The following is a 25,863-nucleotide window of genomic DNA, read 5'->3' as shown; positions in this document are numbered from 1 at the left end:
TCCTATCCAGTGGCCCTGCTGTTCCTCCACCAATGCTGGTGGTGCCTCAGCCTCAGCCATGCTTGTAGGCCCAGCTAAGCAACATGCCTGCACTGTGGTATGCCCAAGCCCAGGGTGGCCGCGGGGTAGACAATGGGCCTTCTCAGACACCACATTCCCCCACGGAGGAGCTTCTCTGGCCACCAGCTTCCCAGCTCCTGCCCCACCCGCTGGTGTTGGCGGCTGGCCGCGCCCAGCAGGAGCAGCTGTCCCCTCCACAGATGCACCTGCTCCCTGCTGCCCTTTGTCCGTGCTGCCGGCGCCTGATTTATTGGCCGTATTTTCCCCCTTGCTGGTCCAGCGGAATACAGCAGTGTTGGCAAGAACGCGTCCCGTCTAGGCGGGTTTCCCTAGTCTTCTAATTGTCATTCCTATTCCTATTCGGGGTGCTGTAGGGGACAAAGCCCATGGTCGGAGAGCTCCAAACAGCAGAGCAAGTTTGGAGCCTTTGGTTGCGTTCAGTGTCTTTACCCTATGAGACCTAGCAGGGGGTTGCTTGAGGACTGGAGACCTAGTGTGGCATTGGGCTTGCCCCATTTTTCCCACCCAGGGAAATCTTCCCGCCTCTTGGAGCCTCAGTCTCGCTGCCTAGAGCTCCCCCACTCCCTTAGCCTGCAGGAACGGGTGGAGGGCAACTCCCTTTGGCTTTGAAGATGAAGCCCCCTCTGTCCCTTAACACTCCCCCCTCCCGTAACTTCACCAATGGCTGGGAAAGAAAAAAAAACCTTTTCTCCAAGTGGGCCGAGGCCAACCCTGCTCGACAAAGGGGCATTGATCCAGAGAGGAGGCTGCTTCCAGGGGCCAGCCTTGGCGGGCAGATCCCAGGCTCCCAGCAGCCTCTCTGGCGGGCTGGTAACTGGATCCATGAGTAGCTGCGAAGGCAAAAACCTAGCCTCCCCAAGGCTGATTGTACCAGAGCCTAGGTGCCGCAGAGAAGCAGGTGTGGATCTCAGGGGCTGGCCACCCTGGCGGGGTGGTGCCCTGCAAGGGTACCCCCCATCTCCACCCCACCCCATCCCCCACACCAAACACACACTTCCCATGCTGGGCAGGAACTATTGCAAAGGCTTGAGTTAACTCCCCGGGGTGTGGGGGTGTGATTTGTTTTCTTTAAGCCAGTTGGTTTGAGACTTTTGGCTTCTGGCAACAGATGGTGACCAGAGTGGCCATTTTGTGTCTTCCATACCCAAGCGGTAGACACAGATGAAAGGCTTCAGAGAGGACAGATGCCTCCCAGTTCTTTCTGCTGAGATACCTGACCCCAGGCCCCACGCTGCCTCCAGCAGCTCTTAGTGGGGAGGCTCTCCTGGGGCCACCCTCACACAGGGAGGGGGCGTTGATTATAAATAGCTGTTCAGAAGCAAGCTGGGACTAACAGATTGACAGGAGGTAGGGATTGAGGCAAGTTACAGCCATAGCTTTGGGTGCTTGGGGGTGTATGTGTCAAGGGGCAGTCTGCATGCCAGTGAGCAGGCCCTGGAGATCAGGATGGCTGTTGACAGGGCCTGTGTCTACCCAGCACCTGGCTGTGACTGTGCCATAGGGGCTGCGCTGTCAGCTAGCACGTTCTGCCTCAGAGCCTTTGCCTCTGGGAAGAGCTTGGCTTGGCGGCTCCCAGAGCCTTCTGTGGGAGTGTGGGGCCAGGAGGTGGGGCAGGAGTGGGGTCAGGGATTTACGGCCCAGGCTCTGGGAGCTAGGCAGGCAGGTGGCTTGGGGAGGCTGCTGAGGCTGGGCAGTGGTGGGCCCTGAGCTTGTCCCTGCAGGGAACCAGTGAGCCTAAGGCTGGGGATGGGAAACCCTCCCCTCACCTGTCTGGAGGGGGAACAAGCATTCAGCCTCGATCCGTCAATGTACCATGTCCTCAGAGGACGGTGCTGATGCTGCTGGTGTGTGGTACAGAGGACTTCTGTCTGGAGGTTTTATTTGTCTCTGAGGGGGTGTCATTTTGGGTGGGGGTTTGATAGGAACCTGTGTCTGAGAGCTGAGTTGTGGAGAATGGGTGCCAGCCTGCATCCTGGCACAGCCCCCTTGCTACAGGGCAGGGACTGAACAGATAGAAAGCACATAAAGCTCCAGTCAGCTCTGCTTCCCGCCGTCACTGCGCCATTGATGTTTGAAAGTGGAAGGAACCGTGAACTCTTTTATTGCCCAGATGATACAGATTTGTGACAGAAGCTGGGAGAAAGAAGCAGGCCAGCCTCCTAAATGAGAGTTTCACAGAGTCCTGTCAACACCCCCCACAGGGTGGGGCGGAAGGGGGGGCTCTGCTGGGCCTGCAGGGGCCCCTTCTCCATGGCTTGCTGCGAGTATAGACCCAGGTTTGAAATCTGCCTGGTTTGAAATTCAGGCTGGCCTCGCCTCTAGCCTGGCCCCAATTAACAGCCGTTATTATTTCCTTTTTATTGAGGTGGAGTTCACTTATGTGAAAGTAACCACTTTAAAGTGAGCGCCTCCATGGCGCTGATGCATGCTCCAGAGCTTACATCATCACAGAAACCTCTGTCTCAGCCCCCCCCCCCCCCAGCAGTCGCTGCACCTCCACTCTAGAGCCTGATTCCAGGTGCACCTACTGCCCAGGGTCAGGTAGCTGTGGCCATGAGGAAAGAGGGCTGGGGGGCTAACTTCCCTACATGTCTGTCAACAGCTGCAGCGGAGCCTTTGTGGGCCAGCGATGCCAGGACCCCAACCCTTGCCTCAGCACGCCGTGTAAGAATGCTGGAACATGCCACGTTGTGGACCATGGCGGCACCGTGGATTATACCTGCAGCTGTCTCCTGGGTTTCTCTGGACCCCTCTGCCTGACACCTCTGGACAATGCCTGCCTGGCCAACCCCTGCCGAAACGGGGGCACCTGTGACCTGCTTACTCTCACAGAATACAAGTGCCGCTGCCCGCCAGGGTGGTCAGGTAAGGGCTGTAGATAGGCTGTGGACTTCATAGTTTGGGACCTTTAGGCCCCGGCCTACCCTATCCTTGTTGACTTGAGATACTCCAGTACACCAAACTTTATCTTCTTGCTTAGAGTGAAGCTGGGATCTACTATCCAGAAAAATCGTGGGGGTTCCTCAGGAACTCTGGTCCTTTCCAGCCCCAAACTATCTGATTTTCAGCTTTCCTGTTCCAGGGCCCCAAACCCTCACTGTTTCTATGAGTCAAGGACAGGTCCTCAAGTAGCCCTGGTCTTACCACCTCCTTGTCAAGGCCTCGAGTTGCCACTGCTTATATATGTGGGGTCCAGGAGACAGCTAGGTACTGCCTTTTAGACTGCCGTTCCTACTTTCTGTCCCTGAGCAGTCACTTGCTCTCTTAGGACTTCCAGTCTTCTATATAAAGAAAGATGGGCACATTTTGCAACAGGTACTAATAGGAATCATGAAGATAACCCTTTAGATCTATCCCTGGCTGGTACCTCCGTGATGTCCAAATCTACCATGGGCTCATAGGGAGGCCCTGGCAACAGCTGACCCTCTTCCCTGCCCCCTAGGAAAATCATGCCAGCAGGCCGATCCCTGTGCCTCCAACCCCTGTGCCAATGGTGGCCAGTGCCTGCCCTTTGAGTCTTCGTATATCTGTGGCTGCCCGCCCGGCTTCCATGGCCCCACCTGCAGGCAGGATGTTAACGAGTGCAGCCAGAACCCTGGGCTGTGCCGACATGGGGGCACCTGCCACAACGAAATCGGCTCCTATCGCTGTGCCTGCCGTGCCACCCACACCGGTCCGCACTGTGAACTGCTCTACGTGCCCTGCAGCCCTTCACCCTGCCAGAACGGAGGCACCTGCCGCCCTACAGGGGACACCACCCACGAGTGCGCCTGCTTGCCAGGTAGGTCCCATCTCAGCGTGCTGGCCTCGAGCCCGGTGCCCATGCCTGCGCATGTTCCACTGTCAAGCCTGAAGGATGCAGAAAAAGAACGAATGCCCTTTGGAGGGAACCCGGAAAGGAGCTCAGAGAAGGGCAGCAGCCGTGGAGCCTTAGGTGTGCTGTGATAACAGGTCAGGCTAGGGACACCAGAAGCCAGGTGACACTCCCAGTGTGTCAGGTCCCGCTGGTCTGTTTCTGTCTGGGCCATCGGCTGAGATCCAGATAGCGTGGTGTATAACCCCCAAGCCTCTTTTCTTTTCTTTTCTCTTCTCTTCTCTTCTCTTCTCTTCTCTTCTCTTCTCTTCTCTTCTCTTCTCTTCTCTTCTCTTCTCTCTCTCTCTCTCTCTCCCTTCCTTCCTTCCTTCCTTCTTTCTTTCTTTTTCTTTTTTAAGATTTATTTTCTGTATATGAGTCCACTGTCCTCAGACACACCAGAAGAGGGCGTCGGATCCTATTACAGATGGTTGTGAGCCACCATGTGGTTGCTGGGAATTGAACTCAGGACCTCTGGCAGAGCAGCCAGTGCTCTTAACTGCTGAGCCATCTCTTCAGCCCACCAAGCCTTCTTTCTGCTGATAGGAATGCCTTCCCTTGGTGTTTTCCTCACGCTGGGCCTCCCCGACCCATAGCCAACTAATACCCACCATGTCGATATCCTGAGCCTCTTAGGGTGGGGAGCCAGCCTGCCTTTATGAGCTGTTTGGCATCCACATGTGAGTCTCTGTATGTTAGGGGAGCACGATGTCATGGGCAGTCCCTGGGGTTTCCCCTGTCTCTGGGGATGGTGATTAGATAGCAGGGCCTTGAGGGCCTTAGGGACCTCACGTTGTTCATAACTTCCTCTGCAGTGTCCTTCCTACTGTGCCTGATCTCTCTGCAGGGATGAGGCCTAGTCCTTTCTGTGGCTGCCCTGACAATGGTAACTCAGAGATTTGAGGCAGCGTGGAGTTTCCACCAATCCACTTTTGGCAAGGGTGGGGTGATTCAACATACCAGGCAGTTGAGAGGAAGGAGGAGTGGGCTCAGGAAATAGGAATAGATTTGGTTGCTGGGGCCACTCCCTTTGCAACCCCAGGGCCACCCTTACACCCTGAGAAAGGGAAGTTCTCTTCTGCCCCGAGCCTGCAGAACCTGCCCCGAGACTCTGCGTGCAGACACTGGCTTATGCATTTCCTGAAAGTTATTGGGCAAGCTTGGAGGTAACAAACAGCTGCCTGCGCACCCTGCAGCCTCTCTGGGGGAGGCTGGGACAGGCTCTTCATGCGCAGTAGGGCCTCAGGGCTCTGGGTTCAGATCCGTCTTGGTGGCCACATAAGCCCTCAGGTGTTAGAACCTATGTTGAGAGGCTAGACTGGATCTGTCTTGCCGACTGAGAGAAAGCAGCCTCATTCTAGGAGCTTGTGCACGGAGCTGCTACCAAGTCACCTCTGACAGGGTGGGCTGGGTGAGCTCAGAGTGCTGGGAGGTGGGCAGGATGGAAGCAAGGGCTGGGTGGGCTTCATGTGTCACCCCTAAAGAGAGAATGCACACTACTATCTTGTGTGGAGATAGGCTGTTTCCAGAGCAGGGAGAGGTAAAAATTGTCCACCCAAATTGCTGTTGAAGGGAATCTACTCTGGGCACAGTTACAGCCAGCGTTTGCGTTTTCAGGTAGCTCTGTACCAGGTTTCCTGAAGAGTGAATGAACTAAGGTGATGTAAGGAACTAAGATCGGGACAGAACTTAACCCTAAGAGCTCTGACAGAGAATTGAAGTGACTCTGGCTCCTGTGTATCCTGCTGAGCCACATCTGGTCCCCTCACGCTCTCACAATCCCTGGAGGATGCTGTACAGGCAGAGGTGGCTTTGGCCAAGCTCCACATAGGACCTCTGATTCCTTCTCCTCTCCCCCAGTGAAATCCTTCTCCACCTGCTCAGGGCACCTCCAGGCTTGCTTATTCCTAAAAGCTTGCTCTGTGCTAGAATAAATCTCTGCACAGGCAGCGAGACAAGCTGTTTGGTCTTGCTGACCCCTAGGTGGGCATTAGGCTCCAAGTTGGTTCCTCCCTCACCTAGGTAAGCCTTTCACAAGCCTCCAGCTTCTTGCTGTGGTGCAAGATGGTGGAGTGGAGGGGCATCTTTGAGGAGGAGGCAGACAGGTGGTTTCTCCAAGGGCAGGAGGGGTTCAAAGGCATCCCCAGAGATGGTGTTAATTAGTAACTGGCTGCAGGTTTGGCTGTTGCCAGACTCGCCTTTCTGGGTTGATCATTGAACCGGCGGGAGTTGAGGAGATTAATAGCTAACTGGCTGCTGAGGAGGCCCTCATGAAGGCCACGCTGCAGGCCACACCTTGGGGCCCAGCCCCAGGCTAGATGGGCTGCCTTAGCCTGTGGAGGAGAGATGATTGCCCTGGCTGTGCCCTGAGAAAATCACAGGTTCTGACTGAGCAGGCTTGCCTGGATCCCACCACTCTGGTTTCCAACTCAAGCCCCAGTTTTAGCTCCAGCAGTTTTAGGTATTCATGGCTGCCCCCACTGGTTCAGTGTAGACAACCCCAGTGTGCAATCACCAGAAACTTGGTTAGTGGTTTTGTGGCAGAACCTTCTGCCACTATGTCCCTGGATCCCTGTCTGTTAAGGCAGCTCTTTACATAGTGACTGTCTAGAGAGGAACTGTCACCTGTGGACGCAGGAGTAGGGATGTCATGGAAGGATAGATAGATGCCTTGTCCAGAGCAGACCATTGCAGGTCCGTCCAGAATCTGAAGATACCAGAGCCCACCTGAGACTCCTCAGGAGACTCCTAAGGTCAGGCTAACCTGCTGGCCCCTGTCCCACAGGCTTTGCTGGACTGAACTGTGAAGAAAATGTGGATGACTGTCCAGGAAACAATTGCAAGAATGGGGGTGCCTGTGTGGATGGTGTGAATACCTACAATTGCCGCTGCCCACCGGAGTGGACAGGTATGTACATGGGACTTGCATGCGGCAGCTTTCTACTAACTAAACTGCACACAACGGAGTGGTAGGGAGGTCTGAACTCTGTTCCATGCTACGGAAGCCCATGCTGCAAGACCCAGGGTAGCTCAGGAGACAGTAGCATGGGGCAGCTCCTGGGCTAGCTCAGCACTAGATGGTTCTTGTGAGCTATTAGCAGCTCCTGTCCAGAATCAGGTCCCCAGCACTGAGTCGTACAGGAGTCTAGCATTCTGGATAAATACAAGGTTGTCCTCAGGGGGCCCACTGGTGAATGATAACCAGGTCGACCATGAGATGACAGACAGCCCTTTGGGCTAGAGAATAGGGTAACCTGCTGGCTGCACAGGCCATCTAGGAAGACTTCCTGGAGAGAGTGGCTTTCAGCCCCACAGCCCAGAGCAGGGAGCTCATCTTGTAGCTGAGGCTGATGGTGCTGTGGCCCCTCGAAGGTCAGTACTGCACAGAGGATGTGGACGAGTGTCAGCTCATGCCCAACGCCTGCCAGAATGGCGGGACCTGTCACAACACCCACGGTGGCTACAACTGCGTGTGTGTCAATGGCTGGACCGGCGAGGACTGCAGTGAGAACATTGATGACTGTGCCAGTGCCGCCTGTTTCCAGGGTGCCACCTGCCACGACCGTGTGGCTTCCTTCTACTGCGAGTGTCCGCATGGGCGCACAGGTGAGTGAGTGAAGGGCTCTCCCGGGAGAAGGGGACTTGGTTGGCTCACCACCCCTGGTGGCAACACCTGGGGCGCTGTGAGTGAGGTGGGAGGGGTCAGCTTCGCTCAGATACAGGTACAGGGCTGGGCCTGCAGCTCAGTTGGTAGAGTGGCCGCCTAGCATGCACAGGGTCCTGGATTCAATCCCCAGTGCCGCATAAACTGTAGGTAGTGGCACATGCCTGTCAAGCCAACACCCAGGGAAGAATGGATCCAAAGTTCAAGGCCATCTTTAGTATATAGCAAACTTGAGTTCGGCCTGGAATATGTGAGACCCTGTTTTAGGAAGGTGATGGGGGAGAGAAAACTCCAGCAGTGACCCAGTAAGCCTTGGTGGACAAAGTTCAGATCCTGGTGATCTGAACTTTGTGGGATGCTTGAGTGGGTCACAGACATTCATTCCAGGGTGTTGGGTGAGGATGGCCCAGCTGCAACAACCTGTTACTCCCAGAATAGGGAAAAGCAGTGCCCACTCACCGTAGCTGCCTTGTCTAGGTCTGCTGTGCCACCTCAACGATGCGTGCATCAGCAATCCCTGCAACGAGGGCTCCAACTGCGACACCAACCCTGTCAACGGCAAGGCCATCTGCACCTGCCCCTCGGGGTACACGGGGCCAGCCTGCAGCCAGGACGTGGATGAGTGTGCTCTGGGTAGGTGCAGGTGGGAGAGCACCGGCAGCAGGAACAGGCTGGCTGTCACCGAGGGGAGAACCACAAGTTTGATGGCATGGGCTGGGGCGTTGTGGGAGGTCTGGAGGCCAGAAGGCCAGATGAGCCCTCATCCATGCCTCCCTCACCAGGTGCCAACCCCTGTGAGCACGCAGGCAAGTGTCTCAACACACTCGGTTCTTTTGAGTGCCAGTGTCTACAGGGCTACACAGGGCCCCGCTGTGAGATTGATGTCAATGAGTGCATCTCCAACCCGTGTCAGAATGACGCCACTTGCCTGGACCAGATCGGGGAGTTCCAGTGTATATGTATGCCAGGTATGTCTTCCGCCACTTCCCACCACCACGGGGGCTTCCAAGAGCAGGGAGCAGGAGAATGAGTCAAGACTGCATAGCTTCAAGTAAGATTTCTGTCATGGTTGGTAGCATCTGGGAAACCGAGGCCAGGATAACGGGACAGAGTGGAGAATGTACCCAGAATTGGGCACATAGACCCAGAGCAGATACAGACAAGAACCACAGTGGGCACACCAGGCCTGTAGGAGGGAAGGCCATTTCTCTCCCGAGTCTTCAGCTTGGGCTCCAGAAGGGCCTCCCGAGCCATCCTCGGTCTCATCATCTCCCGTCCACAGGTTATGAAGGTGTATACTGTGAGATCAACACGGACGAATGCGCCAGCAGCCCCTGTCTGCACAATGGCCACTGTGTGGACAAGATCAATGAGTTCCTGTGTCAGTGCCCCAAAGGTGAGGCCAACTACTTATCACAGGACCTGTGTCCTCACGCTCTCTTCCCAGACTCCTTTGAGGGAGGACTTTGCCAGTGAGTTGACTAGGATGTTTTCAGGCTTTGCTCAAAAGGGAAAGGCCCCTGTGAGCGGTGGGCATTGTAAGGAGCCTGGCAGAAGGGAAGAACAGCTATGAGCTGCAGTGCTTCTGAGAGAGGAGAGTCTGCCCGCTTGGCTCTGTCCTCTGCTTGATGGTCATGGGACTAAGGACAGAGTGTGGGGATCTGACCTGTGTGGCTGGGAAGGAAGGGCTTGGAGGGACTTGGGGGGGAGGGTGAAGGCCCTGGGAAGGTGTCTCTTGCCTACCCCAGGGCTGGACCAGGCCTTGGGCCTTCTGAGATGTAAATCAGCCTTCCTAGACTTGGTTGAGCTAGGGGAGTCCCATTCACAGCCTAGTGCAGCTGTAACCATAGCAACCAGAGGCTACTTAGGAAAAAGGCTCCTCTGTGGGGCCAGGGAGGCAGCCACTGAGCAGTGCTGAACAAGGAGCCGATCAGAGGGGCAGGGTGCAAGGGGCAGGACACAAGGGCAGGTTGAAGGCTGGAGGTCAGTGGCCCCTGGTGCTAAATTACCCTCTAGGGAGCCCATGTGAGGGAGCAGGCATTCAACTAACTCTAGGGTTTGTGGGTAGCAACCAAGGGGCTAGGATACTGTCAGATACAACCATGTTGTCTTCTCTGGCCACAGGCTTCAGCGGACACCTGTGCCAATATGACGTGGATGAGTGTGCCAGCACACCATGCCAGAACGGTGCCAAGTGCCTGGACGGGCCCAACACCTACACCTGCGTGTGCACAGAAGGTACGAGAGGCAGTGCAGGATCTGGGGACAGGGACTCTTGGGGCTAGATAGTAGCAAGAAGGGGGCAAGAAACTGGGGAGGCTTAGTTTGGGGCTATATCATCTGAGAGTCAGGAACTTAATTCTGCTTTGACTCCAGGCAGGAGTAATGAGAACATTGCAAGGTGTGTGATGCCCTGGGCCTGCTCAATGGTTTGCCACGGTGTGGCCAACTGAGTGTTGAGAGAGCAGCTGGCCCTGAAGCTCACCAGTGCCTACCTTGCCTGCCATCTAGGTTACACGGGGACCCACTGCGAGGTGGACATTGACGAGTGTGACCCTGACCCCTGTCACTACGGTTTCTGCAAGGACGGTGTGGCCACCTTTACCTGCCTGTGCCAGCCAGGCTACACGGGCCATCACTGTGAGACCAACATTAATGAGTGCCATAGCCAGCCGTGCCGCCACGGGGGCACCTGCCAGGACCGTGACAACTCCTACCTCTGTTTATGCCTCAAGGGAACCACAGGTGACTGGCCAGAGCTGGCAGTGGGTGGAAAAGGGTGAGGCCGGGCTTGGAAGCTGACCACATGTCACACTGCCCCTAGGACCCAACTGTGAGATCAACCTGGACGACTGTGCCAGCAACCCCTGTGACTCTGGCACGTGTCTGGACAAGATCGATGGCTACGAGTGCGCCTGCGAACCAGGCTACACAGGTGAGCGGCAGATGTCAAGGCCAACCCTAGAGTCATCAGATGAATGAGGTCTGGGGTTAGCAGGGCTCCAAGGGCTGAGTGACACAAGCTGGATGGCCACTACCCAGGTCTTGGTCTGCCAACCAGTGGAGGTATCTATCATAAAGACCAGGTGGCCTCCACATGCCTTCTCTTCCCTGTCAGTGTCAGCCCTGGCTGTGTCAGACTTAATGGCCTGAAGTAGGCTGAAGTAGTGTGGCCAGAGCTCTGACACCAGGCCTTTGGACACATGTTTAGATCTGATAAGATCCTTAGCTTCTCTGAGCCCTGGGGACCTTGTCCACCAGAGGGACAGTGGTACCTCTGTCCCAGAGGTACTCTAAGAGGGCCGAAGAGAATGGGTCTCAAGGCTATAGTAAAGCTTGGCTGAAGAATGACTTGGTTGGTAAGGTGTTGGCCTAGCATGCACAAAGCCCTGGGTTCAGTTCTACGGCCATATAAACCAGACGCAGTGGCCTATGTCGTAACCCTCGCACCCTGTAGGTCATTCTCAGCTACATGTGAGTTTGTGGCCAGACTGCAACACATGAGGCCCTGAAGCTACTGTCATGCAGCTCATTGCTACATAAGGCACTTTACCATAGCTCAACATGTCATAGATTAGCACAAGGGGAAACTTAGGCCCAGCCAGGTCCAGCACCAGGAGGGGTGGGCTCTGGGTGGCAGGCCTGGTGTCTGAGCCCCTTCCCTCCCACAGGAAGCATGTGTAATGTCAACATTGATGAATGTGCGGGCAGCCCCTGCCACAACGGGGGAACTTGTGAGGACGGCATTGCAGGCTTCACTTGCCGCTGCCCCGAGGGCTACCATGACCCCACTTGCCTGTCTGAGGTCAACGAGTGCAACAGTAACCCCTGCATCCACGGAGCTTGCCGGGACGGCCTCAACGGGTATGGCAGACTGGCCTGGGAGGTACCAGCTAGAAGCCTGGGGCAGACCCGGGTTGAGAGAATGGGTGCTCCTGTCTGAGGTCAGCCCTTAGTGTTTTCCCAGCATCCCTGGGCTGTGTCCTCCTTGGCTAGCCTCAGCTCAGGATATAGACCTTAAGCACACTGTGGCTACTGAAAGAGTTGTCTGATACTTGTGGTGGCAGCAGCCTTTTGTTAGTGTGTGGGGGTGGAGGGGATTACTAAAGTCTTCATTAAAACTATGAAAGTTTTATACAGAGGGTCAGTATATTGTCAAGGTTGCATTGTCGCCGTCTGGAACCCTTGCACGGTCTTGGGCAAGGTGGGCACCTCTAGCCCAGTAGATGATGTGTCCTTGTCCTCAGACTGGAACTGTAGTTTAGCAGATGACTCTGAGCCCAGGCTACAGCCCAAGCCTCTCTGTAGGTACAAATGTGACTGTGCCCCTGGGTGGAGCGGAACAAACTGTGACATCAACAACAATGAGTGTGAGTCCAACCCTTGTGTCAACGGTGGCACCTGCAAGGACATGACCAGTGGCTACGTATGCACCTGCCGAGAAGGCTTCAGTGGTGAGTGTGGGGGTGACAGCAGGATGGGTCCTCCCTGGTGGCCTCTTGCATGGTCCACCTAATGAGCTAGCATTTCTCAGGCTAGGCTCCTGACTCTCCTGAGTTAGGGCGCAGGGCAGAGGCTCATGCCCACCCCCTCTTGCTCATATTCCTACAGGCCCAAACTGCCAGACCAACATGAACGAATGTGCCTCCAACCCCTGCCTGAACCAGGGGACCTGCATCGATGATGTCGCCGGGTACAAGTGCAACTGCCCTCTGCCCTATACAGGTATGAGCAGCCAGGGACTGCAGTCGGCTCGGGTGGGAGCTAGTGGGGCTAAGAGTATATGGGCTCACCAGGCATTGAAGAAGGTTCTGCTCCTCCCTGAGGGTCTTAGGTCCTGCAGCACTTAGGCCTGGGCCTGGGGATAGTCACCAGAGGAGCAATCACAGAGGATGCCTGAGAGGGAGGAAGCCCCAGGGTGTGTGTATCCGGGTGTTTATCTGGTATATCTGGAGTGAGCTGAGCACTGGACTCCAGAGAATGCCCAGGAGGCTGACTGGTAGATACTGCATGGGTCAGTGTCCACTTTGCCTGTGCCTCTGGGGGCCCTGGCTGCCCTCCTCTACTGGCTGGGCCTGGGATTCCTTTGATGGCAGCTTCTTTGTGTGAGGAGACAAGGAGCTCTCTGTTCAGATGAACAGAGGCGGCTCCTGCCATGGGCACTGCCTAAGGAATGGAGAGAAGTAGACCCCCTGCAGGAGAGATGTGCATTGAGCATGAAAGCCGTGGCCACATTGCCCCAACCCCTGCAGCTCCCAATACTGCCACTGAATACTGGTGGCTTCATGCTGCTGCTGCTGCTGCTGCTGCTACTGCTAGGTTCTGGACATAGCACGTGGGTCTGCAAAGGTAGAGGCCCTTCCAGTATTCCTATGATGCCTGGCAGCTAGTGACCAGGATGCTGTTTTCTTTGACAAAGTTAAAGGGCCTGGATTTTGTCTCCTGTGTTGCTCAGTGAGGAAACTGTCAGCAGCAAGGCACACCCCGTGTCCCTTTTGGTCTTGCTGCTCTCGGGGCCAGCGGGAGGAGTCAAGCCGTGCTGACCCGCTTCCTGCTGGCCTGCTTCCTGCTTCCCTTTGCACAATTGTCGGAAACTCTGTCAAAGTTCCTGTCTGCCCAGGTCACCGTGGAAACCGATAGAGAGAGGCCCTGGAGACTCTCACCAGCAGGCTGGGGACATGGTGGGAGACAAGGAAGATAAGGCTTCCTTGCTTAGCTCCTGGAGCCAACCATGACCATAAACAGGAAAGCCAGCTGAGATGACAAGGAGAGTCACCTGGGTTACACATGACTCCCCCAGGCGGTTATCAGACCCCACTGTCCTAGCGTGAGGCTGCACCCATGTGGCTTCTCCACAAATGGGATATGCTTGGGGTAGCCACAGTAGCTCTGTCTCAGGAGTGAGCCTCCTGTGACCTAAAGCCTTAGGATCAGCTCAAGGTTGTTCCTGCAATGGGGAGCAGGCCAGGATCCTCCAGGCTCAACTACCTGTTGTAGGAAGGTCTTGTTTTGAGGTTTTTCCGGTTGGGCAAGGCCCAGGCTTCATCTTGCAGCATTTGGGAGATGAGAGATGGTTTCCAGAGCTACATAGATGGCTCATGGAGAAAGAGTGCTTGTTGTGGAAACATGAAGCCTGTTACATGAAAACAGGGTACCACTAAATGCCTATAACCCCAACATTTGGGAGTAGAGACAGATATATCTTGAGAGCTCACTGGCTGCCCAGCCTAACTAAAATGGCAAAGCTTCTGAATCAGTGAAACTCTTTTTCAAAGGAATAAAGTGCAGGGTTGGTAGAGGACATCTGATACCCGTCTCTCCTTCTGCATACACTCTTACACACCCACATGCATAAACACTTAAAAAAGGGGGTTTCAGAGAGAAACTTGATTCTGCTTTATATCTAACTTTCTGTCTTTAATGGTCATTCCTCTTGGGACCAGAGTCTGGCTGGCCAATCATATTCCTCTTTCCTCTCCCTATTCCTCTTTCCTCTCCCCATCTCTCTCTATGGAAGACGTTATGGGCCGGTTCACTGGGTTCTTATCTACTGTGTATCTTTCTAGGAGCTACGTGTGAGGTGGTGTTGGCCCCATGTGCCACCAGCCCCTGCAAAAACAGCGGGGTATGCAAGGAGTCTGAGGACTACGAGAGCTTTTCCTGTGTCTGTCCCACAGGCTGGCAAGGTGAGGCTTGCCTGGTCCCACCAGACTGGGACAAGGATGGGTGGGAAGTCAGGAGGTCTGGCCAGAGATGAGCCCATCAGTGCTGAGCCACCTGCTCTGGGAAACTCCATGAGCAGGAGATGACCTTGGATGGCCCTTCCCATCCCAACTCCATAGCCTTCTGTTCCTAGAGGTCAGGAGGAAGCACTGGAGATAGACCAGCTAGGACAGAGGCTCAGAGGGTGGCGGGGGGAAGGTAACCAAATGAATTTTGTTCTCACAGGTCAAACCTGCGAGATTGACATCAATGAGTGTGTGAAAAGCCCGTGCCGTCATGGTGCCTCCTGTCAGAACAGCAATGGCGGCTACCGCTGCCTCTGCCAGGCTGGCTACACGGGTCGCAACTGTGAGAGCGACATCGATGACTGCCGACCCAGTAAGTGGTGCCCAGCTCTGTCCATCCTGTGGTCAGGTGCCTCTGTCCCGAAGCACACATGGCACGGAGCTGCTGCGAGTTTGAGGTGGGAAATAGTCCTAGTGCCCAGCAGTCATGAAGGACTGTGGGTAGCCGTGCCTTCAGCTCAGTTCATTTGCCTGTGCCGGAAAAGAGACAGGCCAGAGGCGGGAGAAGGGCCGGGAGGTGGCTGTGGCGCATGGTCAGTGTGTGCCTCACATGGGCTTTGCTGCTGGAGTTCCCAGCCCAGTTGAGCGATATGGAGCAGAAGCACCCGGCTTCAAAATGATGCCGTGGGCCTAGCTGTATTCAACCTTGACACTGGGCTGTCAGGACCCATAGAGCTGTGTAGGGCTTTGGGGATGCCCCCATCCTGAGTCAAAGCTAAAGACAGGGAGAGATTGAGGGAGGTTCTGCCTGGCACTATCAGTGTGTGTGGAACAGAATGGGCTTCCCATGACTGCTCTGTGAAGCCCACTGCCGCGGGTCTGAGGGAAGGAGCGTATGCGGAGCAGATCCCAGGCTCAGGGCTGGATCAGCCTGAAGTGAGGGGCCCCATCAAGTAGTGTCATGGAGGCTTGCTGTGAGCTCTTGCGACCCCACCCACCTTCTCAGCCTCAGGTCCCCATAGCATGGCCAGTGGCCACCCTAAGGCTCATCCTTTTGTTCGTCCAGACCCGTGTCACAATGGGGGTTCTTGCACTGATGGCATCAACACGGCCTTCTGCGACTGCCTGCCTGGCTTCCAGGGTGCTTTCTGTGAGGAGGACATCAACGAATGTGCCAGCAATCCCTGCCGCAATGGTGCCAACTGCACCGACTGTGTGGACAGCTACACGTGCACCTGCCCCTCGGGCTTCAATGGCATCCACTGTGAGAACAACATTCCTGACTGTACTGAGAGGTGGGTCCCAGCCTCGGCTGAGATGGACAGAAACAGATGGTGAAGGATGCAAAGTCTTGACAGCATGGCCTCTCAAGCGGGCGTCCTGCCCAGACCCAGTGGGCGCTCAGCACGAATCGAGCTGAGGTGACATTGTTCATTACGTTGCAGTGTCCCTCTGAAAGGGACCTTTGTGACCTCCAGTGACTTAGAACAAGGAAGTTTATCCAGAAGAATTGGGGAACTAGCCTCCTATCAAACAAGAGCTTTGTAATCCATCTTAGTTCCCCTTTTGCCCTGGTTGCCAGGAAGCTAGAGTTAAATATCAGTCTCTAGCCTGATGTGTGATGTGTTTCCTACAGTGTTCTCATTTTGCCCTTGGTTTTTCTTTTCAACCACCACGCTATAAAATCTCCGCTCGTGGTTTGGGTATTGCAGCCAGACAGGCATAGAGTTGTTTCTCCTGGCAAGGACCTTAGGGTATTCCTCACTCTTCTCTGCTTCGTCTGCCTCCAGCTCCTGCTTCAACGGTGGCACCTGTGTGGATGGTATCAACTCCTTCACCTGTCTGTGTCCTCCTGGCTTCACCGGCAGCTACTGCCAGTATGATGTCAATGAATGTGACTCGCGGCCCTGTCTGCATGGTGGCACCTGCCAAGACAGCTATGGTACCTATAAGTGTACCTGCCCACAGGGCTACACTGGCCTCAACTGCCAGGTGAGCTGGGGTTGCAGGCTGTGACCCAGAAGGCCTAGGACTCTCCACTGCCCATTGCCCAGCCCTGGGCCACACTCCCTTCAGAGGGCCAGGGACACAGAAACAGAGAGGGCTCCCTGGTGTCATCATGGGTTGATGGAGCCAGAATGAACCCACGTGCTCTGGGGAAATGCCCAGTCGGGTGCTTCCTGGGGAGACAGGTGGGCATGGATGCCAGCCAGGCCCTAACTCCTGTGGAGTGCATTATGTGGCCATCTATCTGAAGCAGCCTGGGGCAGTGCTCGCTTCTGGTGGAAGATGTCCAAGGGAAGGCAGCCAGGGGGCTGTAGAGAGCCTGGAAAGAGGGCAAGGGAGGCATGGAGCCCAGTCCCATGTTGTTCCCAGGGCGGGAGGTGTTTGTGAGTCCTGTGCCTGAGAGCTCTTAGGTGTGTTCCTACTGAGATGGTGGGGGCAGGAGTGGGGGAGTCGGGGCATAGAATGCCCTATTTCAGCGGTGCCCAGCCTGTGGGTCATGACCCCAATAGGAGGGTTGCATATCAGATATCCTGTATATCAGATATTTACATTACAGTAGCAAAATTACAGTTATGAAGAAGCAATGAGATAATTTACGTCACCATGACGTGAGGAACTGTATTAAAGGACTGCAGCATTAGGAAGGTTGAGAGCCACTGTGCTACTCAGAGCCAGCCAGGACCTGGGCAGGAGAGTGCCCTGGCGGTCAGAGTTGGTTGGGGAGAGGCTGACCACCGCCTGTCTCCTCAGAACCTTGTGCGCTGGTGTGACTCGGCTCCCTGCAAGAACGGTGGCAAGTGTTGGCAGACCAACACGCAGTACCACTGCGAGTGTCGCAGCGGCTGGACTGGCTTCAACTGCGACGTGCTCAGTGTGTCCTGCGAGGTGGCTGCACAGAAGCGAGGTAACCGGCCATGCCCACCTGTCCTGGCTCTGGCTCAGCTCCGGCCAGGAACGTCCTAGTGCCTACCAGATCAGGAGAGAAGGGGCAGTAGTCCCGAGAGTTGGAGCCCAGGTCACAGCTCCTTTCCGTCTTGTCCCCACAGGCATCGATGTCACGCTCCTATGCCAGCACGGAGGGTTCTGTGTGGATGAGGAAGACAAGCATTACTGCCACTGCCAGGCAGGCTACACGGGCAGCTACTGCGAGGATGAGGTGGACGAGTGCTCGCCTAACCCCTGCCAGAATGGGGCTACCTGCACTGACTATCTTGGCGGCTTTTCCTGCAAGGTGTGGGCCGTCCCGGGGTAGCAGGGAGGGTATCGGCGTGAGTGTTGTTGCAGGAGGGCTTTTGACTGGGAGCTACTGCACCATGGCCGACTGAGCACACACCTGTGCAGGATCCAGTCACATTACAGATGTGCTAGAGGAGGAGAAATATGCCAAGCAGTGGCTTGGGGCACCCCTTTCCTATATGGTTTTGTGATACCTAACACCTGCTCCGAGACCTCATCCCTGGGGGAGCAGTTGTTGTCCCCTCCCCACCTTGGACACTAACTTATTGAGTCCCTGCTGGGGTCTGCTGGGCGAAGCCCTCACTGCAGGGCTGACAGTGTAGCCTAACTAGGCGTGTGGCCTGCGAGGCAAGTGGGGAACATGGTACCGCAACCCCAGCTAAGCGATGACCTGTGCTGCTCCACAGTGTGTGGCTGGCTACCATGGGTCTAACTGCTCTGAGGAGATCAACGAGTGTCTGTCCCAGCCCTGCCAGAATGGGGGTACCTGCATTGATCTGACCAACACCTACAAGTGCTCCTGCCCCAGAGGCACACAGGGTAAGGGTGGGGACCTGGATGGCATGGGCAGGGTCCAGCCAGAGATCACTCAGTCTTGTCTTGTGGGGCCAAAGTGATTCAGAACTGATCACAGAACAGGAATCTCAGTAGGAAGATGGACTCCAAAGGCCACGGTGCTACCTTCCCTGGGTCCCAGTTCCTAACTGATTGCTGGACTGGGCCACACGGGGCAGAGTAGTCCGTATGTTCTGATGGTGTCTGTGGTCACTCTGCAGGTGTGCACTGTGAGATCAATGTTGATGACTGCCTTCCTCCCCTCGACCCTGCCTCTCGAAGTCCCAAGTGCTTCAACAACGGCACCTGTGTGGACCAGGTGGGTGGCTATACCTGCACCTGCCCACCAGGCTTCGTCGGGGAGCGGTGTGAGGGCGACGTCAATGAGTGTCTCTCCAACCCCTGTGACCCACGTGGCACCCAGAACTGCGTACAGCGAGTTAATGACTTCCACTGCGAGTGCCGGGCTGGCCACACTGGTGCGTGCCTTGGGTAGGTGGGTCCAACGGGTGGATGGGCGGGGTCAACGAGGGCTGGCTCCTTACTGTCCCTTCATACAGGACGCCGCTGTGAGTCAGTCATCAACGGCTGCAGGGGCAAACCATGCAAGAATGGGGGCGTCTGTGCCGTGGCCTCCAACACCGCCCGTGGATTCATCTGTAGGTGCCCTGCGGTAGGTGTCCTTGGCCCTGTGCGGCTGCAAGGGTGTCAGGTCTAAGGGTGCCTGAACCCTGACTCTTGGGTGGGTCTGCTTCCCCCACCCTCACTCTGGGTAGTCAGCCTGAAGACCTCTAGCAGAGGCTAGGGTCCAAGTCACGTGCTTCTTCCTGTCCACCCCCCAGCTTGTTCATAAAACTTGAGCAGGTTCTTAACTGGGCGGAAACAAGCTATGGCTGGGCAGTGGTGGCGCACACCTTTAATCCCAGCACTTGGGAGGTAGAGGCAGCCGCATTTCTGAGTTCAAGGCCAGCCTGGTCTACAGAGTGAGTTCCAGGACAGCCAGGGCTACACAGAGAAATCCTGTCTCAGGATTTTAAAAAAAAAAAAACAAAAACAAAAAACCTTGAGTGGCATATGCCATACATGCCGGTGGTTCCAGTACTCTGGAGCCTGAGGCTGAAAGATTGCCTTGTATTTGACGTACCTCAGGCCACAGAACAAGGCCCTGTTTGAAAAGTTTATTTCCTGCTGCGCTGTATTGGGAATGTCACACATGCTGGGCAGATGTTTTGCCACTGTGTCTTAGCCCTACATTCTTAAATAGAGCAGTTTTAGGTTTGTGTGAGAACTTAGTAGGAGGGCCAAGTCCCCACCCTGCTGGCCATTTCCTGTGGTGCTGTCCTGCATGGACACTGTTGAGAGTCACAATCTAAGCTGGCACTAATATGCAGTATTTGCTCTGGGTGTCGACACACAGGGATTTGTACACATACAATGAGCCAGCGTCAACCTCAGGTTTTGTGGCTCTAAAAACTCCTAGGACTCCTGAAGCCCTTGGCAATCCTTGACCTTCCTATGGTGAGGACGTTTCAAGGCCATGGATACCTTCCACAGGTCACAGACCAGACCGTGGCCAGGCCTTGGCTGGGGTGTGCATGCTGTCCCTGAATCCATGCACCCTGATTGAATGCACCATCCTTTCTCTACCACAGGGCTTCGAGGGCGCCACGTGTGAGAACGATGCCCGCACTTGCGGCAGCCTGCGCTGCCTCAACGGTGGTACGTGCATCTCAGGCCCACGTAGCCCCACCTGCCTGTGCCTGGGCTCCTTCACTGGGCCCGAGTGCCAGTTCCCAGCCAGCAGCCCCTGTGTGGGGAGCAACCCCTGCTACAATCAGGGCACCTGTGAGCCCACATCCGAGAGCCCTTTCTACCGCTGTCTATGCCCTGCCAAATTCAACGGACTGCTGTGCCATATCCTGGACTACAGCTTCACAGGTGGCGCTGGGCGTGACATCCCCCCACCACAGATCGAGGAGGCCTGCGAGCTGCCCGAGTGCCAGAAAGACGCAGGCAACAAGGTCTGCAACCTGCAGTGTAATAACCACGCGTGTGGCTGGGATGGCGGCGACTGCTCCCTCAACTTCAACGACCCTTGGAAGAACTGCACGCAGTCCCTGCAGTGCTGGAAGTATTTCAGTGACGGCCACTGTGACAGCCAGTGCAACTCGGCCGGCTGCCTCTTTGACGGCTTCGACTGCCAGCTCACCGAGGGACAGTGCAAGTAAGTAAGGTGGAGTTTCTTCAGAGACCCAGGGCTCAGGATGCTACGGGAAGACCAAACCAAACACTAGGCTCACGAAGCCAGTGTCTGTCCCTGCCCGTAGGGGTCACCAAGCACATTTCTCAGGTCTGGCCCATTCAAGGTGGGTTTGAGGTCCGCAGGTTGGGATGGGACTGAGTGCGCCCTGTACCTCCTCAGCCCCCTGTATGACCAGTACTGCAAGGACCACTTCAGTGACGGCCACTGCGACCAGGGCTGTAACAGCGCGGAATGTGAGTGGGATGGCCTAGACTGTGCCGAGCACGTACCGGAGCGGCTGGCAGCCGGCACGCTGGTGCTGGTGGTGCTGCTTCCACCTGACCAGCTACGGAACAACTCCTTCCACTTCCTGCGGGAGCTCAGCCACGTGCTTCACACCAACGTGGTCTTCAAGCGTGACGCGCAAGGCCAGCAGATGATCTTCCCCTACTACGGCCACGAGGAAGAGCTACGCAAGCACCCGATCAAGCGCTCGACGGTGGGTTGGACCACCTCGTCGCTGCTTCCTGGCACCAATGGTGGGCGCCAGCGCAGGGAGCTGGACCCCATGGACATCCGTGGGTGAGTGAGCTCCAGCTCCTGCTGTTGTGGGCATCTCAACCCTGGAGGTGTAACCTCAGGGGAGGTAGTAATCACCTTTCTCTATGGTCAGAAAGTATCTGGGATGATGAAGGCATCCCTCTGCCAGTACCTGGCAGGAGCCAGTGTTTGCCCAGATGTGATTTTCAGGCCCCACTATGTGCCAGATGTTGGAGACCAAGCTGATTAAAGCCTCCAGGTTGTCCCCTGGGGCTAAATCATCCTAGACCAATCCTGCACCTCAGTCACTACAGCCCTTATCCATACTACAGAGGAGGCAGGGAGGGGTGCTGAGGGCACTGTTGCTGAGCCCTGAAGGCTGAGAGCCAAAGGTGGCAGTGAGGAGGCACATCTCCCGAGTGCTGCACAGAGCCACCTGGGGATAGGCAGGGACGCACCAGCCAGGCCTTTGGAGGTCCCAGGAGCCTGAGCTGTTGGGCATCTGCCTGGTGGCACCTTAGTCTCTCCTGACCCCGGGGGTTCCTAGTCCTGGTTTTCTTGGCATGGGACTGTGGCGAAGGTCGGATATGAATTGTCACCTGGAGGCTGTGTTAGAATCCTGTGTCTGAGAGGCCAGTGACTGAGTGTTGGTGACTTGGCTGGCATGAGAGAGCTAGATGTCTGGCATCTGAGCCTGCTGATGCCTCAAGCTACACCTCAGGGAGTCACAGCTGCATGCCTGCAGTTCTGTGGAGCACTGGGCACTGCTCTCGAGGGCATAGGATGCCTAAAGACTGTCTACTCTGTGAAGAAAGGGGGTGCTGTGCACCTAAGGGGCAAGGCTGGGCAGTAGACTGAGCCCCTGCTGAGTGCTGAAAACGGGGGGCTGCAGGGAGACTGTCCTATTGCAGGCTGTCGTCTGCTGTGCCCTCTGGGTCAGGGTGCTAGGACAGGGAGTCAGAGCTGGTGTGCAGGCAGCATACTGGGGTGTATCTGATCTCACTCTCCTGTACCGTGTGTGTTCTCAGCTCCATTGTCTACCTGGAGATTGACAACCGGCAGTGTGTACAGTCGTCCTCGCAGTGCTTCCAGAGTGCCACCGATGTGGCTGCCTTCCTAGGCGCTCTCGCCTCACTTGGCAGCCTCAACATTCCCTACAAAATCGAAGCCGTAAAGAGTGAGTGATCAGGGGCTGGAGGGATGATGGCTCAGTGCTTAAGAGTACTGGCTGCTCTTGCAGAGGACCAGGGTTCAAATCCCAGAACCCATGCAGCATCTTAGAACTAACTGTAACTCTAATTCCAAGGCGTCCAACACTTTCTGACCTCTGCAGGCACCAAGCATGTACAGGGTCCTGACATTCATGCAGGCAAAACACTGTACACACTAAATTGTTTTAGACGAGTGCCCTAGCCTGCCAGCCCTGCCTCTTCAGGGATGGGTTTCTTGGGTGGAGGCGGTCTGTCTGGGAGGGTCACGGGCGGCTTTCTCTCATTCCTTGTGCCTGCTGCTATTCCCCATTCAGGAAGTGCTTTTCTGGATTTTTTTCCGTGGCCTTCTCTCCCTGTGCAGAGTGGGAGACATAAGTAAAAGCTGTCCCTGAGCTGTATACGTATACCAGACAGTATACATACACCTTTTTTTCTCTCCTCATTCTTTACCCCTGATTTTTCTTTGTTGGATATTATTTCAAAATCATTACTAGGGTTTTTTGTGTTTTTTTTTTTTAAGAGAGAGAGAAGAATTGATCGGTGTCATGTGAAGTGTTGAAGTTTGTATCTTGAAAATCCCCCTAAATCCTTTGTCTTAACGGCTCAATGCGAGCGCAGTGATTTGAAGTTCGCTAATCCTCCTTCTCGAAAGGAGAGAAGTGAGCACTGTCTCCAGACAGATCAGCTGGTGCAGGAGAGAATTTAGCGATAGTTTGCAATTCTGATTAATCACGTAGAAAATGACCTTATTTTGGGGGGTGGGATGGAGGAGAGTGGGTGAGGAGGCACTGGCCGTGGAGCCAGTCCTCCGCCCCCCGCCAGCCCACAGCATCACCACGCCTGACGCGGGGTGCTTGCCTGCCGCCCCTGCCCGCAGGTGAGACGGTGGAGCCTCCGCTGCCCTCGCAGCTGCACCTCATGTATGTGGCAGCAGCTGCCTTCGTGCTCCTGTTCTTTGTGGGCTGTGGGGTGCTGCTGTCCCGCAAGCGCCGGCGGCAGCATGGCCAGCTCTGGTTCCCTGAGGGTTTCAAAGTGTCAGAGGCCAGCAAGAAGAAGCGGAGAGAGCCCCTCGGCGAGGACTCAGTCGGCCTCAAGTGAGTGGACACTGCTCCCACTGTGTGTGTCTGGGTGAGTGGCAGGGTTGGAGGGGGTGCTTAGCTCCTGCGGGCCCATGGGCCCGTCCATCCCCGTCCATTACCCTAAGCCCATCTACGTATAGAGGATGCCCATGTGAGTTGTGGCTTCAGGGCATTTCCCGGAGTACCCGCTCAGTCTCCCTACCCCCCGACCCAGGCCCCTGAAGAATGCCTCCGATGGTGCCCTGATGGACGACAATCAGAACGAGTGGGGGGACGAAGACCTGGAGACCAAGAAGTTCCGGGTAAGTCCAGTCCAGTGCTTCCCTGGGTGGCACCTCCCACTCCGGCCCCAAGTGACGAGGCTCTGCTTACTCTGTCCAAACTCAGTTTGAGGAACCAGTGGTTCTTCCTGACCTGAATGATCAGACTGACCACCGGCAGTGGACCCAGCAGCACCTGGACGCGGCTGACCTGCGCATGTCTGCCATGGCCCCGACACCGCCTCAGGGTGAGGTGGATGCTGACTGCATGGATGTCAATGTTCGAGGACCAGGTAAGGCCACTGGAGACGCACGCGCACATCCCCTAGCATAGACTTAAGAGGCCAGTAGGACTTGGGGAGGGCTGGGTCACTGAGTGGCTCTGTCAGAGCAGCATCCTCCCCTGAGCTGACGTCCAGCTCCCGCTGCCCCAGAGAATACTTTTCATGAAATGCTGCTTTGCAATAGTTAATTTTTTTCCTTTTTTCCCTTTTTTTTTTTTTTTTTTTTTTTTTTGAGGCAGGGTCTTACCCTATAGACCAGGCTAGCACCAAATATGATTTTTTTTTTGTCTCAGTTTTTAGTATGCTGGGATTATAGGTATGGCCCCATGCCCAGCTAAAGTGTTGAGTTTTAAAATTATACACATATAGGTGTGTATAAAATATATTGATATATATTTTATTTTATGTGCATGGTTCTGCCCACATGTATGTCTGTGTATCATATGCATGCCCAGTGGCTGTGGGGAGCCTGAAAAGGCCATTAGATCGCCCGAAACTGGAGTTATGGATGGTTGTGAGCGGTCATATGGGTGCTGGGGATTGAACTTGGGACCTCTGGAAGAGCAGCCAGTGCTCTTAACTGCCGAGCCATCTCGCCAGCCCTTATTTTATGCTTTAAAGCATCTATTCATTTGAGTGCAGAGGCACACATGTACCATAGTGCCCACGTGGAGGTCAGAGGACACTTTGTATCAGTGGGTTCTTTCCTTCTACCATGTTGGTCCTGGGTGTCTTCCAGGGAGACAACACTGCATCCTTGGGGACCTCGTCTGGGGTCCCTAAAACTGAAGGCTATAGCAGGACTGACAGGGCTCTGGCTGAATGTTAGCCCTCCCTGAGGCTAACACCACCCTTCCCACACCTGCCCCTGTGTCTGTCCTCCCTGCAGATGGCTTCACACCCCTCATGATTGCCTCATGCAGTGGAGGGGGCCTTGAGACAGGCAACAGTGAAGAAGAAGAAGATGCACCTGCTGTCATCTCCGACTTCATCTACCAGGGTGCCAGCTTGCACAACCAGACGGACCGCACCGGGGAGACTGCCCTGCACCTGGCTGCCCGATACTCGCGTTCAGATGCTGCTAAGCGCTTGCTGGAGGCTAGCGCAGATGCCAACATTCAAGACAACATGGGCCGTACCCCGTTACATGCAGCAGTCTCTGCAGATGCTCAAGGTGTCTTCCAGGTAGGAAACACTGCATCCTTGGGGCCAGAGATCTTGTCTGTGGTCTGTGGCCAGTCAGACCAGGACAGTGGTCTGACTAGCATGGAACCTGCAATCTCTAATTCCAGCTGCAACTGTACAGGGATAGCTGGCACCTCCACACTGTAGTTTGAAGGAAGACCAGGTTGAAAGGGCATCAAGCCCCACCTGTGTTCTCTGAGCAGGCTGGCTGAAGGTGGTCTTGAGGAACCTACAGGGAGAGGCAGGGCCTCTCTACACTCAGTAAGACCCTCTAGTCCCAAGGCTATGGCCTTGACTTGAGGTCTCCACCCCAATACTTTGCGACCTAGCCCCACCCCATTCAGCTGTGGCTGCAGGCATAGCCCATGGCGGCAGAAGGAGGGCTTTAGAGGCTGCTGGTCCTAGCCTGCAAACCTACCTCCTGGCTTTGCCTAGAGGCCTGGAGCCAGCCAGGGTGGATTTAAGGAGTTAGCTGCCTGGGTCTGCAGGGACCATCCCCAGCAGTTGCTTCTGCGTGTTGCCAGCCAGTGACCCCTGCTATCAGACCCGTCCTTTAGGCGGCCCTGGAGCAGGCTCCAATGGGGAATAGACTAGAAATCAAAAAGCTTGTCGTTTAATCATTTCTTAACTTGAACCACACTTTGTCAGTCTGCAGGAGAAATTAAACCAGACAAGGCAATGTACACCTATTATCCCAGCACTCTAAAATCTGAGAGGATTGTGAGCATGAGGCTAGCCTGGTCTTCGTAGAAAGACCCTATTTCAAAATAGCAAAAAGAGGTTGAGATCAGCCTCAGGTTAAATTGCGCTCCTCTCAGAACAGGGAGAGCCTGTGTACAGCTCTCCACATGCCTGCCTTGCTTGCATACACAGATGTGTGCACATTTTGTGGGAATCCAGGCAGTGCTGTGAACCCTTACCCAGGCCACCACCCAATT

At 55.4% G+C, this 25,863-nt stretch overlaps 1 protein-coding gene across 1 annotated transcript in view; it reads left to right on the top strand.

Annotated features, from left to right (window-relative positions):
* Notch1 (notch receptor 1) overlaps nucleotides 1–25,863 on the top strand; it is a 45,236-nt gene that overhangs the window by 15,650 nt on the left and 3,723 nt on the right. Inside the window, exons 3-31 of the mRNA XM_052181907.1 lie at nucleotides 2,684–2,946; nucleotides 3,524–3,862; nucleotides 6,720–6,842; nucleotides 7,307–7,540; nucleotides 8,076–8,231; nucleotides 8,381–8,566; nucleotides 8,881–8,994; nucleotides 9,723–9,836; nucleotides 10,110–10,343; nucleotides 10,423–10,533; nucleotides 11,270–11,462; nucleotides 11,907–12,052; nucleotides 12,210–12,323; nucleotides 14,165–14,284; nucleotides 14,547–14,699; nucleotides 15,393–15,621; nucleotides 16,117–16,318; nucleotides 17,084–17,237; nucleotides 17,380–17,564; nucleotides 17,977–18,109; nucleotides 18,346–18,603; nucleotides 18,685–18,797; nucleotides 19,777–20,348; nucleotides 20,547–20,948; nucleotides 21,935–22,083; nucleotides 22,995–23,211; nucleotides 23,411–23,498; nucleotides 23,584–23,749; nucleotides 24,630–24,925. Of these exons, the coding sequence (XP_052037867.1) occupies nucleotides 2,684–2,946; nucleotides 3,524–3,862; nucleotides 6,720–6,842; nucleotides 7,307–7,540; nucleotides 8,076–8,231; nucleotides 8,381–8,566; nucleotides 8,881–8,994; nucleotides 9,723–9,836; nucleotides 10,110–10,343; nucleotides 10,423–10,533; nucleotides 11,270–11,462; nucleotides 11,907–12,052; nucleotides 12,210–12,323; nucleotides 14,165–14,284; nucleotides 14,547–14,699; nucleotides 15,393–15,621; nucleotides 16,117–16,318; nucleotides 17,084–17,237; nucleotides 17,380–17,564; nucleotides 17,977–18,109; nucleotides 18,346–18,603; nucleotides 18,685–18,797; nucleotides 19,777–20,348; nucleotides 20,547–20,948; nucleotides 21,935–22,083; nucleotides 22,995–23,211; nucleotides 23,411–23,498; nucleotides 23,584–23,749; nucleotides 24,630–24,925 (5,764 nt within the window). The remainder of the gene's footprint in view (nucleotides 1–2,683; nucleotides 2,947–3,523; nucleotides 3,863–6,719; nucleotides 6,843–7,306; nucleotides 7,541–8,075; nucleotides 8,232–8,380; nucleotides 8,567–8,880; nucleotides 8,995–9,722; nucleotides 9,837–10,109; nucleotides 10,344–10,422; nucleotides 10,534–11,269; nucleotides 11,463–11,906; nucleotides 12,053–12,209; nucleotides 12,324–14,164; nucleotides 14,285–14,546; nucleotides 14,700–15,392; nucleotides 15,622–16,116; nucleotides 16,319–17,083; nucleotides 17,238–17,379; nucleotides 17,565–17,976; nucleotides 18,110–18,345; nucleotides 18,604–18,684; nucleotides 18,798–19,776; nucleotides 20,349–20,546; nucleotides 20,949–21,934; nucleotides 22,084–22,994; nucleotides 23,212–23,410; nucleotides 23,499–23,583; nucleotides 23,750–24,629; nucleotides 24,926–25,863) is intronic.

The sequence above is a fragment of the Apodemus sylvaticus genome, chromosome 5, assembly GCF_947179515.1.
Source record: "Apodemus sylvaticus chromosome 5, mApoSyl1.1, whole genome shotgun sequence".
NCBI classification, from domain to species: domain Eukaryota; kingdom Metazoa; phylum Chordata; class Mammalia; order Rodentia; family Muridae; genus Apodemus; species Apodemus sylvaticus.
This window is presented reverse-complemented; position numbering and strand designations above follow the sequence as displayed.